The following is a 15000-nucleotide window of genomic DNA, read 5'->3' as shown; positions in this document are numbered from 1 at the left end:
CCTGTCCAGCACATCTTTATTCTCTATTAAATGTGAAGTGAATGTTTTCTGATTCCCCCCGAGATGATTTGTGACTTCTGGCTTCTTTTCTATTGCTTTGGATGAATTCCTACCAAGTGTTGATGTGTTTTATTCTCATTGGTCTTTATGTGGTGGTCTTTTGATCATTTTCACCTTATTTGGAGTTTCGGTGCCATTTTGCTCGCCAAAAGATAAGCACACGTTGGTCTCCATGTTGGAGATGATGAGTGTATGGAGGGTCGTACCTGTGTGCCACTGAAAAACACCTAAAGCGATAATTCACGCAAAATTCACGTCATCAGTTACTCACTCTCATGTCGTTCCAAACATGTATGCTGTTATACACACCCAAAAAACAGAAAGAAAGTCATACAGGTTTGAAACAGCATGAGGGTGAGTAGATATTTTGGGGGTGAACTATCCCTTTAAAGGAAGGACTTTTACACTACGTTGAAAAAAGAAGTATATATAGTATATAAAATAAAATGACTCATATTTATATGATATTGGTGCTGGAGTGGAGATGTTGGGGAATATTTCCTCAAGTACTTGCTATCTGGTATTTGACATGTATTCATTTACACATGGTCTTATACTGATTATGATGATGTGCTTCGTTTTGTTTGTTTAATGTAAAGTACATTTTAGCAATAAATGCTTTTGATTTAAACTGAACAAATTTGTGGAGTTATTCTAATAAATGTACTTGTATCTGTTGCTAAATGTGTGCAAAGCGTTACTTGATAAATGTTCATTTAAAGATGTGATTCTCTTCTTTAAGTTTGGATGTGACTCAGAAACAGCTGCATGTATTCAGTGTGGATTTGAGAAGTGTCCTGTGTTGCTGTCTATCTAGTGCTCTTTAAAGCAATCTCCTAAAACAATTATTTATCCAGTTACAGTGGAATAACAATTGATTCCACTCAACATTTAACCACTAATTGGATTCACTACTGTTGGACCAATTACTAATTGGACTAGTGCTGTTGTACTAAGCAGTTTCTGTGTAATATGTTGAAAACCTTCAGGGAGTCCATCTGCAAACAATCAAGGGAATTATTCAAAGATGGTCCTTTTTTTAAATACTGGAATTTTCATGAGGTTTGGTTTAATTATTCCTCTAATATGGACAGAACTTTATACTAAAATACTGTGATAGTTTTTCATGCGCTGCTACTGAATCTAGAGCGGCACAACAAAACAAGTGTTTTATGTCGTTAGTTTACAGTCTGAATTGAATGTGATGAGAGAGAAACACTGGGCAACATGAAACATTAATAATAATACTTAAAAAAAGATTATAAAAATATATCAAATATATCTCATATTTTTGTTTAGTATAAAGGACCAGTTGTTGTTTGCTTCCTCAAAAGTATCACTGAAGGTGAAGTGTGTCCTTTTTGTGCCGCTAAAGACATCAAATTGAGTTGCAAAAATAATTAGATAGGTACATTAAATGAAAAAAATGTGAGTGGTGCTTGCTGTGGCAAAACCCGTCACATAGCATGTTCTAGCATGTTGCTAAGCACTGCTATTATGATCCTAGCATGTGTTTTCATAATGCAAGCATGTAGCTAATATGTTTTAGCACTTCACTAGGTGTTGCTAGCATGTGTTAGCATGATGCTAGCATGTTTTATCGCATCACTAGGCATTGCTAACATGTGTTAGCATGATGCTAGCATGTTTTTAACATGTTTTAACACTTTGCTAGGCGTTGCTAACATGTGTTAGCATGATGCTAGCATGTTTAGCACTTCACTAGGTGTTGCTAGCATGTGTTAGCATGATGCGAGCATGTTTTTAGCATGTTTTTACACTTTGCTAGGCGCTGATAGCATGTGTTAGCATAATGCTAGCATGTTTTTAACATGTTTTAATACTTCGCTAGGCGTTGCTAGCATGTGTTAACATGATGCTAACATGTATTTAGCATGTTTTAGCACTTCGCTAGGCATTGCTAACATGTGTTAGCATGACGCTAGCACATTTTTAGCATGTTTAGTCATAGCAAAGGTGTCGTCAGTAGGCCGGTCGATTTGACACTTAATTTGTGGGTCTACTACAAACGGTGCGGAACGAGTTAGGTGCCGAAGTTTGTACGGAATAATAATAAGTATGTGAGATTATATTAGTGATGCTTTGCTCCGCAAGCACCACTAATGAAAAGATAATAATAATGTTTTAACCCTCCTATGGTATTCAGTCATTTTTGATCAAAATAAATTTTCTTCATTTAATAAAAATGGTTTCCTTTATCTGAGCAGTGCAAGTCTTGGTGACTTTTCCTCCATTTGCCATCTGAACATACCATAAAACAAATTGGGCTTGATTCGATAAGTGTAAGTGGTTATCACCGTTGGTATTTGTGGTCAAAATTGACTGACTAAATGAATGGGAAAGACTAAAATACAGAGCAATTTTTTTTTTTTTATCTGTCAAATACAGTCAATAAAAAATCAGCCATAATGCAGAAACAAACAGACAGAAATTACAGGGTGAGACTCTAAAACATCCTCAGTGCAAAACATTCACACCCACTCACACACAAACACACACAAGAATGAACTTGTGACCGTAAATACCAAAGGGTGGTACCATAGGAGGGTTAAAACAAATTTCCTGAACACTACATTCACACCACAGCTGAATGTGGCTTAAATCTGATTTTTTCCCATTGTGTCTTCAGTGTAAATAATTATGTCAGATTTTATATGATTTTTACATCATTCTAACTCAACAATGTTCATTTGCACATTTGATTTACCCCATATACTGCATAGCTCTGTTATACATAAATATATACATTTTGCAATGCAGTTTTTCTGTCATGGAAAATTAGAAAAATACCTAAATGTCCTGGAAAAAAATTATTTGTCCTTGAAATATTTATATTAAAACTGTGTGACTGTATGGCTAACACGGTTTTTGTGATTCCTATTATTAGATGGCAGCAATCAAAACCTAATAGAAAACATTATTTTCTTTCTTCATCTTATTTAAGCTGATACTATTTCAAAAATGCAGATTTGTATCTAAATATCTAAAGCTCTGAAGACCAGTAATTTAAGTAGTTTTATGTTACATTTTATTCCTTTTGAAATTTCTGAAGGAACGTTTATTTAAATAGGTTTATTACTTGATTCTTCAAGTACTCGTTCAAAAAAAAGGAATTTTTGCTCTGTTGAATTTTGTTTCTTAAAATGAGCTGATGTAACACAAATCTTAATTTTTATTTTTTTTTTATTTTGTCAACTTAATTTCATTGTGCGCAATAAATTTACATTTGTAAAATGGAAGTTCACTTTCATCCATTTGTGTTGGGACAACTTAATTTTCATTGGCCATAACAAGATGTACATGTGATGTCAAGTTCCCAGCATGCACCTTGGCCATAAAAACTGTGAATGTCTTAATATTTGCTTTCTTTTGGGGCCTGGGTATCTCAGCGAGTATTGACGTTGACTATCACCCCAGGAGTCATGAGTTTGAATCCAGGGTGTGCTGAGTGACTCCAGCCAGGTCTCCTAAGCAACCAAATTGGCCCGGTTGCTAGGGAGGGTAGAGTCACATGGGGTAACCTCCTCGTGGTCGCTATAATGTGGTTCTCGCTCTCAGTGGGGCGTGTGGTGAGTTGTGCATGGATGCCGTGGAGAATAGCGTGAAGCCTCCACACGTGCTACGTCTCCACAGTAACACGCTCAACAAGCCATGTGATAAGATGCACGGATTGAAGGTCTCAGATGCGGAGGCAACTGAGATACGTCCTCCACCACCCGGATTGAGGTGAGTCACTACACCACCACGAGAACTTAGAGCGCATTGGGAATTTCAAAGTGGGGAGAAAAAGGGGAGGAGAAAAAAAAACAAATATTTGCTTTCTTTTGCAGTATTTGCACTGGCAGTGTTGTGTTTGTTGTTCCTTTGGGTTTTAGTGCATTTATTTCCAAAAGTAAGATTGTTGAGTGTCACCGTCATTGTGGTTTGTGTGTTAGATGTTAAGGAAAGCTAAATGTAAAAATTATTGGCAAGATCTCATCCTTAATTGCTGAAACTTGTTGTCCTTGTAATACTTACAATGACAAACAAAAAATGGAAGTGGTGTAAGTTAAAATGATGACTTTGACAAATGTTTATCAGATGGATGTCACAATATATATATATATAAACTCCAAATAACGTTACAGATCTTTATTGTAAAGGGTTTAAACAATGTTTTTCATGCTTGTTCAATGAACCATAAACAATGAATGAACATGCACCTGTGGAACGGTCGTTAAGACACTAACAGCTTACAGACGGTTGGCAATTAAGGTCACAGTTATAAAAACTTAGGACACTAAAGAGACCTTTCTACTGACTCTGAAAAACACCAAAAGAAAGATGCCCAGAGTCCCTGCTCATCTGCGTGAATGTGCCTTAGGCATGCTGCATGGAGGCATGAGGACTGCAGATGTGGCCAGGGCAATAAATTGCAATGTCCGTACTGTGAGACGCCTTAGACAGCGCTACAGGGAGACAGGAAGGACAGCCGATCGTCCTCGCAGTGGCAGACCACGTGTAACAACACCTGCACAGGATCGGTACAACTGAATATCACCTGCGGGACAGGTACAGGATGGCAACAACAACTGCCCGAGTTACACCAGGAATGCACAATCCCTCCATCAGTGCTCAGACTGTCCGCAATAGTCTGAGAGAGGCTGGAATGAGAGCTTGTAGGCCTGTTGTAAGGCAGATCCTTACCAGACATCACCAGCAACAGTGTCACCTATGGGCACAAACCCACCTTCACTGGACCAGACAGGACTAGCAAAAAGTGCTCTTCACTGACGAGTCGTGGTTTTGTCTCACCAGGGGTGATGGTCAGACTCACGTTTATCGCTGAAGGAATGAGTGTTACACCGAGACCTGTACTCTGGAGCGGGAGCGATTTGGAGGTGGAGGGTCCGTCGTGGTCTGGGGCGATGTGTCACAGCATCATCGGACTGAACTTGTTGTCATTGCAGGCAATCTCAACACTGTGCGTTACAGGGAAGACATCCTCCTCCCTCATGTGGTACCCTTCCTCCAGCATGACAATGCCACCAGCCATACATGTCAGTGTTCTGCCATGGCCAGTGAAGAGCCCGGATATCAATCCCATTGAGCACATCTGGGACCTGTTGGATCGGAGGGTGAGGGCTAGGGCCATTCCCCCCAGAAATGTCCGGGAACTTGCACGTGCCTTGGTGGAAGAGTGGGGTAACATCTCACAGCAAGAACTGGCAAATCTGGTGCAGTCCATGAGGAGGAGATGCACTGCAGTACTTAATGCAGCTGGTGACCACGCCAGATACTGACTGTTACTTTTGATTTTGACCCCCTCATTGTTCAGGGACACATTATTCCATTTCTGTTAGTCACATGTCTGTGAAACTTCTTCAGTTTATGTCTTAGTTGTTGAATCTTTTTATGTTCATACAAATATTTACACATTAAGTTTGCTGAAAATAAAAGAGTTAAGCTCAATCGACAGCATTTGTGGCATAATGTTGATTACCTCAAATTAATTTCAACTCATCCCTCCTTTTCTTTAAATCTGTGTTCTAGTGAGACACTTACAATGGAAGTCAATAAATAAGATTTGACTTCAGTGTTCCAGGGTTAATACAAGATAAGCTTTATCGACAACATTTGCGGCATAATTGTCCATTTCCACTAAAATAATTCTGACTCGTTCCTGTTTGAAAAAATAAACAAAAATCACCTACAGTAACACAACTGAAGTGCACATGGCCATGCAATAAATATAAAAACACACCGTTTTGAAAGTATAGCCAAGACTTATATATGTTAACATGTACAACTGGTTACTTTTGCATATTAAAAACATAGGCGAGCTTGATGTGATCACAGGAAATGCAGTTTGCAGAAAAATACATGCGTTTATTTGGTTAAAACATCACCCAAAATAACACTGTTTAAATACATGTAACATACGAGTATAAAATGTATAAGATAAATGCAACAAGGTAAACATTTATTCATTGTAAATTACTATAGTATAGTTTTTAATTAATGTTTTTATCCCTCCACAAGCTGTCAATATTGGACAGTAAAAACACAAGTCCAGCAGAGTAATTACACATTTGCCAGTAAAAATAGTAGATTAACATTTTCTCAAAGTAGCGTAATCTTTGCATTCATTTTGTTCAGAATATTATTTCCATAATCTAGACACAAACCAAAGTGATTTGTCGTACAGACGTGTGGATTTTTCAAAGTGACAAATCGTGACTTGTGTCCATAAAATACAGTACCATGAAGCTTTAAAGTGAATGCAAACAGCCACTGATATGCTGGTGTGTCTGTATTTTCTTACAGTAAACTACTTTAATACTTAGAGAAACAACCGGATGCAATGTACATTAAAAACATGATAACACATCTGCGCATCAATATTTCATTTATGAACCGTAACAATTCCACGATGGCTTAAAGTAGTGAATCAGGCTCAAGGTCATCTCTCTCGTCACATGAATCCAGAGCTGTATAACAAACAAAACAAGGTTTGAGAAAGTGACTCTCCGTCATGATTATAATGTAATTCCGAACCATTCTCGTCATACTCACTTCTTGCGATCTTTGTCTTTCTTGTTGTTGGTGCTGGCGTTGAAGGACTGCGCCTGCAGCAGCTCCGTTGCAGCTTTGCGTTTGTTGAACACGCTCATCTCCTCCTCCAGACTCCTGCGTTTGTCCTCCAGTTTGCTCTTCTCCTCTGCATGCAGTCGCTTCAGCTGCTCAAACTTCCCTTGCAACTGCACAGACCCACATACAAAATGAGGAATAACATGTTATTAAGAAATTAGGTGAAGGGGGGCCTGGGTAGCTCCATGGTAAAGACGCTGACTATCACCCATGGAGTCGCTAGTTCGAATCCCAGGGTGTGCTGAGTGACTCCAGCCAGGTCTCCTAAGCAACCAAATTGGCCCGGTTGCTAGGGAGGATAAAGTCAATGGGGTAACCTCCTCGTGGTTGCTATAATGTGGTTCTCGCTCTCGGTGGGGTGCGTGGTGAGTTGTGCGTGGATGCCGCGGAGAATAGCGTGAAGCCTCCACACGTGCTATATCTCCGCGGTAACACGCTCAACAAGTCACGTGATAAGATGCGTGGGTTGACAGTCTCAGACGCGGAGGCGACTGAGATTCGTCCTCTGCCACCCGGATTGAGGTAAGTCACTACGCCACCACGAGGACTTAGAGCGCATTGGGAATTGGGCATTCCAAATTGGGGAATGAACAACATGGTGACATGTCAGTGCCAGAGGCCTCAGCTGCAACAACGGACCCAATCCTCACTGCCATAGCAGCTTTACGTGCGGAAATGATTTCCCATAAAGCCGAAATATGTGCTAATGTCTCAGTAGACATTCGATTTAATGTTGAAGCGAAATGCTCGACTTGCAGGGAGAGATCCGAACGGAGATATCGAGCCTACGGACAACGACAGATACTCATAGATCCACTCTTTGAGATCTGGAAGAATCCACTTCATATCATTCGGACCCGGTGACCATCTTACAGGCGTTTAGGCGCTGAGATCGAGACCCTAGCGGTGAAACATGACCGCTTGGAGAGTTACTCCAGATGGTGTAATCTAAGGATCATAGGACTGACTGAAGGAACAGAAGGAAGTAATCCTAGAGTTGTTACAAGATCTGTTGAACATGGAGCAAACTCCTCTGTTGGATCGATCGCTACAGAGAAGATAAACCTCTGAGGCCGCTCATAATGAAGGTCCACAACTTTCATATCCACGAGGACATTCTTCAGCACGCTCGGAATTAGGGCGTACTCCTTCTTGGTGAACAGAGGCTACACATACAGTTGAAGTCAGAAGTTTACATACACCTTAGCCAAATACATTTAAACTCAGTTTTTCACCAGTCCTGACATTTAATGATGTTGCCACTCCCATGCTTCACGGTGGGGATGGTGTTCTTCGGCTTGCAAGCCTCACCCTTTTTCCTCCAAACATATCGATGGTCATTATGGCCAAACAGTTCAATTTTTTTTCATCAGACCAGAGGACATTTCTCCAAAAAGTAAGATCTTTGTCCCCATGTGCACTTGCAAACTGTAGTCTGGCTTTTTTATGGCGGTTTTGGAGCAGTGGCTTCTTCCTTGCTGAGCAGCCTTTCAGGTTATGTCGATATAGGACTCGTTTTACTGTGGATATAGATACTTGTCTACCTGTTTCCTCCAGCATCTTCACAAGGTCCTTTGCTGTTGTTCTGGGATTGATTTTCACTTTTCACACTAAACTACGTTCATCTCTAGGAGACAGAATGCGTCTCCTTCCTGAGCGGTATGATGACTGTGTGATCCCATGGTGTTTATACTTGAGTACTATTGTTTGTACAGATGAACGCTGTACCTTCAGGTGTTTGGAAATTGCTTCCAAGGATGAACCAGACTTGTGGGGGTCCACACATTTTTTTCTGAGGTCTTGGGTGATTATTTTTGATTTTCCCATGATGTCAAGCAAAGAGGCATTGAGTTTGAATGTAGGCCTTAAAATACATCCACAGGTACACCTCCAATTCAGTACACCTCCTATCAGAAGCTAATTGTCTAACTGTCTAAAGGCTTGACATTATTTTCTGGAACTTTCCAAGCTGCTTAAAGGCACAGTTAACTTAGTGTATGTAAACTTCTGACCCACTGGAATTGTGATATAGTCAATTAAAAGTGAAACAATCTGTCAGTAAACAATTGTTGGAAAAATTACTCATATCATGCACTAAGTAGATGTCCTAAACGACTTGATAAAACTACAGTTTGCTTATATTAAATCTGTGGAGTGGTTAAAAAATTAGTTTTAATGACTTCAACCTAAGTGTATGTAAACTTATGATTTCAACTGTGTGTGTGTATATATATATATATATATATATATATATACATACACACACACACACACACACACACACACACAATGTATATCCTAAGAAAAAAGTAGTCTGGGACAAAATGACTGGAACACAACATTTCAACAAGGGTTGAATTACCAGCTAAAATATTTACAGCAATATATACCATTCTGTGACAAAATGATTCATACCGCAAAAGTCATTCTGCCCATCCTAACCTTATATTTTGCCTTGTATAACCTTTATATATATATATATATATATATATATAATAATGTATGTGGGTGTGTGAACATGATTGTATTTTTGTGTATGATACCTCTCTCTCAGCATCTTTAAGCTCGGCCTCTTTCTCTTTCACTCTCTGGACAAACGTTTGTCTCATTTCCTCCTCACGCCGCTGTAACTCGCCCAGAAACTCCTGCCGCTTCGCCTCATACGTCTGTTGAAGACTGCACGAATGATGAGAAACAACAATTTCAGTTAAACAGTTTTATTCACATTTAATAGTGAACTAAATCAGCAGTGCATCCTCACAATTTGATCCAATTTTTATTTAAATCCTTTTAGACGCATGGCACTTGTATGTAATTGTAATGTTTTTATTACGTATACTTTCCAAATCATAATTATTAATAATATAAAGTTCTGATTATTTAAATAATACAGAATTAAGAATTGCGATGCAACAGGAAATTGATTTTTTCTTCCCAACCAGTGTTACATTTTATGTTTTTTGTCATAGTTTAAAATTTTTTACAAAAATGTCCTTTAAAATTAGTCGCTATTTCATCATGTCATATTCATGCATTTTGGTCAGTTTTACTCCGATTAAAATGGCATATAATTTTAGTCAACGAAAATAATATCTTTTAGTTGATAATGTGCAACATAACAAAAACGTGTGTCAAACTATAACAGACCAAACTTTAATCAAATATTCAAACATTTAAACTTTTTCTTAATTTAAACATGTATCAGACATATTCAAGATAGGCTGAAAACCTGAGCTTCTGAAATAAAAGCATATAATGTATTTGCTAGAAGTTAGTCTACGATATACTGAATTCTTCGTGTTTTAGAGACTGTTATTAATTTTCCGTGTTTAGCCAGTTTAGGAAATTGCAATGAATGTAGCATGTTTATACGGAAACAGCGCATTCACAACGCAAGTTATGCAATGCAAATTAAGTATATTCTGACTAGTGCGTAACTTAAAGTTCACCTGTTTATTCGCTTCATTGTTTGTGCAGGTGTAAGTTGTGATATTACATATTTAATGCAGATATAGTGATTAATCTCATGTATAAATAGGATGCGTTTGAGTGAGGTAATTAACACGTTTTAAAGCGGTTCAGCGTGTTCAACTCACGCAGCTCAAACGGGAAATCCCTAAAATACTGGATTATTGGATTAGATGAATCCTATTGTAATATCTTGATGTTTCTTATGTTTACATCTTCCACTGTTAATATCTTCCAGTGTAATTTTTTGTCAACAGTATGCTTTAATAACAAAGTTTAATTATCATCATGATGTGTCTTTTTCATCTCATATCTGTTATAGTAGATGAAATAAAAAAACCTTCGTCAACAAACATTTTCGATAGTGTTTTCGTTTAGTTTCAACACTGCCCCCAACCCTGATTATCCACGATCATAAATGCGATCTTAAGTTAAAAAAGTAACTTTAGAAATGTAGTCTTTGTGGCCACCGTCAACTCAAATGAATAAGAATCAATGTGGCTTTACAAGAAGTGTACGCTACACAACTCAAGCTCGTCTCTGATGTTTTGAGTCGGCGACTGGTCTGCGATGAGAAGTCTCAGATCTCACGACGAATGGATCTTGTGCATGTACTCCTGCAACAGTTTTGATATCGGGGGGCCTGGGTATCTCAGTGAGTATTGCTGCAGACTATCACCCCTGGAGTCGTGAGTTTGAATCCAGGGTGTGCTGAGTGACTCCAGCCAGGTCTCCTAAGCAACCAAATTGGCGCGGTTGCTAGGGAGGGTAGAGTCACATGGGGTAACCTCCTTGTGGTCACTATAATGTGGTTCTCGCTCTTGGTGGGGCGCGTGGTGAGCTGTGTGTGGATGCCGCGGTAACGCGCTCAACAAGCCACATGATAAGATGCGCGGATTGACGTCTCAAACACGGAGGCAACTGAGATTCGTCCTCCGCCACCCGGATTGAGGCGAGTTACTATGCCACCACGAGGACTTAGAGCGCATTGGGAATTGGGCATTCCAAATTGGGGAGAAAAGAAAACTAAAAGAGCGTTTATTAGCTGAGAATTCGCCCTGAGGCTTGTTTTAGAGTTCAGTGTCATTTTCTGGCAGCTGAGAAGAAATCTGTGGAATGTCTTTGTGAATGAGGTTAAATAAACACTTCCCATGCTCCACTCTTCCAATGGGTCCGTCAACAACGTTAAGAGACAGAACTAACTAGTGAAACAGGAAATCAAATGGAAACACAAATAGAACATAGCAAACATGTTTGAAACTTAGCATCATTAACATTCTTACATTTCTCCTCTTGTTTTCCACAGATGAAAGAAAGTCATACGGGTCTGATGGTGAGCAAATGACGATGATGTGTAAATGATTTTCACGAACCCAGAATAAGTCTATTATTAGTGGACCAATACTATAATCAACACAAGTGTGTGTTAAATGGATGTAAAAGCGTCTTGTGTGCGTGTTTGAGTACCTGACAGGTTTGCACTCTGGGTCTGTATCTTTAAAGCCCATCTCCTCCAGTTTACAGCGTCTGTAGAGCTCGTAATGCCGCGTGTGCGTCTGTTCACGAAGATCCTCCATGTTCACGCAGATCAACATCTCACGAAGCTTCACAAAGTCACAGTGATTCTCGTTCTCCACTGAAACAGAGTTATCAGAACACACTTGGTCTCACAATAATGCATTTATCCAATCTCGTCTTAAAATGAAATCTGTCCTTATACAAGATTTACAAGCATTTATTATGATTTGCAATGATTAAACAGACTTGTTTCGGGTGATATTTCACTGTATACTTCAGTACCACTTTTGATTTCATTTTGTAATATTATCCAAAGCATCCTAATAAATGAAAATGTCCTGAAGCGGCTCTCACCCTGCACAACTCCCCAGGGATACTGTCTCGCTTTCACCATTTTGTTTCCGATGTTCACCTCCTCTGTGCTCCCAACAACAGCGAACGGAAGATGACCCTGGAAATGCAAAACTGTTTGAAACCTCACAACAGAGACAAACACCTCAGCAGTTGATTTTTATTTTTTTATAATCGAGCTACAGCAGGTTTTTGTGTAGCTTCTTTATCTTTGTCAAAATATACATGACACAACGCATCACAGTCGAACATTTGAAGGAAGGACGTCACAAATACAAGACATTTTATTTTGCAATTCATTGACGTGATGAACAGGACATCCTAAAACACCAGGCAGAATCATACATTTTCTCTCAATCTTTACTACTAATAGAGATGGGACAGTTTATCGATTTTCGATATACTACAAACCATATTGTGGCATAACTCGATATTTTAAAATTTGCAACATTGTTTTCTGTCCATGTGATCAAATGAAATGACCCGTCAAACATCATAATCTCTCTATCGCTTGATTGAACACTGTTTACAGGGTTCACACAAGGTCCTTGAAGTGCTTGAGATTAAAGCGGATCGTTTCCTCCGTGTAATGTGTATCCATCAAAGATGAGGCGTTCTCCACTTTTATTGAATAATGCGTCTTAATATCCATTCTGTTCTGTTAAATTTAATCTCACACAGCATGGATGCACTAAAGAACCGAGAGATTCTCGTTGATGTTCGCTGAAGCGGAACACTGTGAGCCGCTCGTTGAACTCTTAAAGTGACAGTAACCTTTTTAGCGTATCTGATACAAATGAATGTAAACTCAATGTTTTTACTTGTTAATTATACACATTATTTTAAACAGTGATAGCTCATATTATTATTATATATACAATTTCATTATTTAATATCAAATCATATAATGTAGAATTTTGTGTTTTTACAAAGTTAAATTTTGATTATTAAAATGATGGCAAACAAAAAATATTTTTTCCACTTTTCTTCCCAATTTGGAAAGTCCTCGTGGTGGCGTAGTGACTCGCCTCAATCCGGGTGGCAGAGGACGAATCTCAGTTGCCTCCACGTCTGAGACCGTCAATCCGCACATCTTATCACGTGGCTTGTTGAGCGCGTTGCCACAGAAACATAGCGCGTGTGGAGGCTTCACGCACAACTCACCTCACGCCCCACCGAGAGCGAGAACCACATTATAGCGACCACGAGGAGGTTACCCCATGTGACTCTACTCTCCCTAGCAACCGGGCCAATTTGGTTGCTTAGGAGACCTGGCTGGAGTCACTCAGCACGCCCTGGATTCAAACTCATGACTCCAGGGGTGATAGTCAGCGTCTTTACCACTGTTCAGTTCTATTGCTTGTTATATCAAATCAAGATTATATCGAATTGTGAACCTTGTATCATATACATCGAATCGAATCGTGAGATCAACATATCATCCCATCCCTACAAAAAAATGAGGCTGCAATCCACGGTCAAAGACAATATTTTACCATTAAGCGTTTTCTTCCCTTTAATTAAGCATGTTAAGCTATTTCCTTTCCAGGTTTTTATTTATTTATTTGTAAAAATTTTTTATTTAATACCATATTAGCGCTGATGATCTTCTGTTGATGAATTACTGCTCATACAGTATTTATTAGTTTATATGACAATGTTTCATTTATTGTGTTTATATTGTAATTAGGGGTGTAAATGTACACAGAAGTCACGGTACCTCGGTTTTGGGGGTCACGGTTCGATACGAGTTCGGTACAACAGGAAAAAGCAACAAATCCCAAATGCTAGGTTTCTTTTCATTTATTTTGAACAGACAGTAGTGCAAATTACAGTTTGTTCCACCTAGCGGCATTTAGTCCCCCCTGAGGTATTTGGTACAGTACAGCCTCCTTTAGTGTATTAAGCAGTAAACAGAATGCACTCTTGCATAGGCCATATTTTTTTGTAGAGTTGATAAAATACAAAAGGTATTTGGTCACAATCAGCTACAAAACTGAAAAGCATCTCTTGTTTTATAAAAGTACAAAATAAATAGAATAATGAAAAATAAAACTTGTGCATTAGGAGAAGCCATTCTTGTTTTGGGTTGGTGCATAGATGGTCTCTTCTTCTTCCACTCTTTTTCCTGTTGTGGCGGTTAGCAAACAGCGTTGCATTACCATGCGCCCCCTTCTGGATTGGAGTGTGGATCGCCTGTGACTGACTCAGATGTATTCTTCGTCTGACTGCATGCACCGAACCGTGACGTCAGTACCGTGACGGTTCGGGACGAATACATGTACCGTTACACACCTAATTGTAATACACTGTAGATGATTGTAACTGTGCATGTTTTATTTCCCTTATGTGTTTGTGTGAGCACAGACATTTCAAAATAAGAGTCCCCACTGTATTTCAGGCTGGTGAAAAAAAAAGTCCTGTGTTATGCAACAAATATTGATTTTTTTTTTCTTTCTTCTCATTATTATTGAGATTTTTAGTTGCACAAACTCCATCTGGGATTTTACTCATTTTGGACTCTTGTTGCCTTAATGTCTGTACCCAAAGTAAGAATTTGTTTTAACATTCATTAAATATATTTTAAAAACTACAGTATATTTATAAGGTGCCACAGTTTTGTTATTGTGCACAACAGCTGAGCTACAATCGCATTACTGTTAGTCTGACTAAAGCGTTTTTGATATTTAAAGGTGCATGTAAACTTGACTGAGTGTAAAGTATTTTAGTTGTGAGCTGCATTTTTAGAGAATAATGACTTCGCTTTGTGTGAGGAGAAGAGCCTGTACGGCTTCAGAACACTTGGAATATAGCGCATGTGAAAATCTATGATACTTAGTGCTTTAAATGTGGGGTTTGTTGTCCCTTTTGCAGTTGTGGTCACTATGAACTGTTGTTGTATTGAAAAGAGCTGTGTGAAGATTCTTCAAATTTCTCCTTTTGAACTCCACA

The 15000-nt window shown here is 38.9% G+C and overlaps 2 protein-coding genes across 2 annotated transcripts in view; both read right to left on the bottom strand.

The window, feature by feature from the left end:
* Positions 1 to 15000, bottom strand: part of LOC127446978 (neuroligin-4, X-linked-like) — a 760753-nt gene that overhangs the window by 340121 nt on the left and 405632 nt on the right. The gene's annotated exons all lie outside the window — the stretch shown is intronic.
* Positions 6423 to 15000, bottom strand: part of LOC127446996 (septin-8-like) — a 19069-nt gene continuing 10491 nt past the window's right edge. Inside the window, exons 6-10 of the mRNA XM_051708421.1 lie at positions 12052 to 12148; positions 11647 to 11815; positions 9255 to 9387; positions 6637 to 6821; positions 6423 to 6551 (exon numbers count right to left, since the gene is read on the bottom strand). Of these exons, the coding sequence (XP_051564381.1) occupies positions 6536 to 6551; positions 6637 to 6821; positions 9255 to 9387; positions 11647 to 11815; positions 12052 to 12148 (600 nt within the window). The 3' untranslated portion in view covers positions 6423 to 6535. The remainder of the gene's footprint in view (positions 6552 to 6636; positions 6822 to 9254; positions 9388 to 11646; positions 11816 to 12051; positions 12149 to 15000) is intronic.

The sequence above is a fragment of the Myxocyprinus asiaticus genome, chromosome 10 (assembly GCF_019703515.2).
Source record: "Myxocyprinus asiaticus isolate MX2 ecotype Aquarium Trade chromosome 10, UBuf_Myxa_2, whole genome shotgun sequence".
NCBI classification, from domain to species: domain Eukaryota; kingdom Metazoa; phylum Chordata; class Actinopteri; order Cypriniformes; family Catostomidae; genus Myxocyprinus; species Myxocyprinus asiaticus.
The sequence above is the reverse complement of the archived record's forward strand: the minus strand, read 5'-3'. Positions and strand labels throughout refer to the sequence as shown.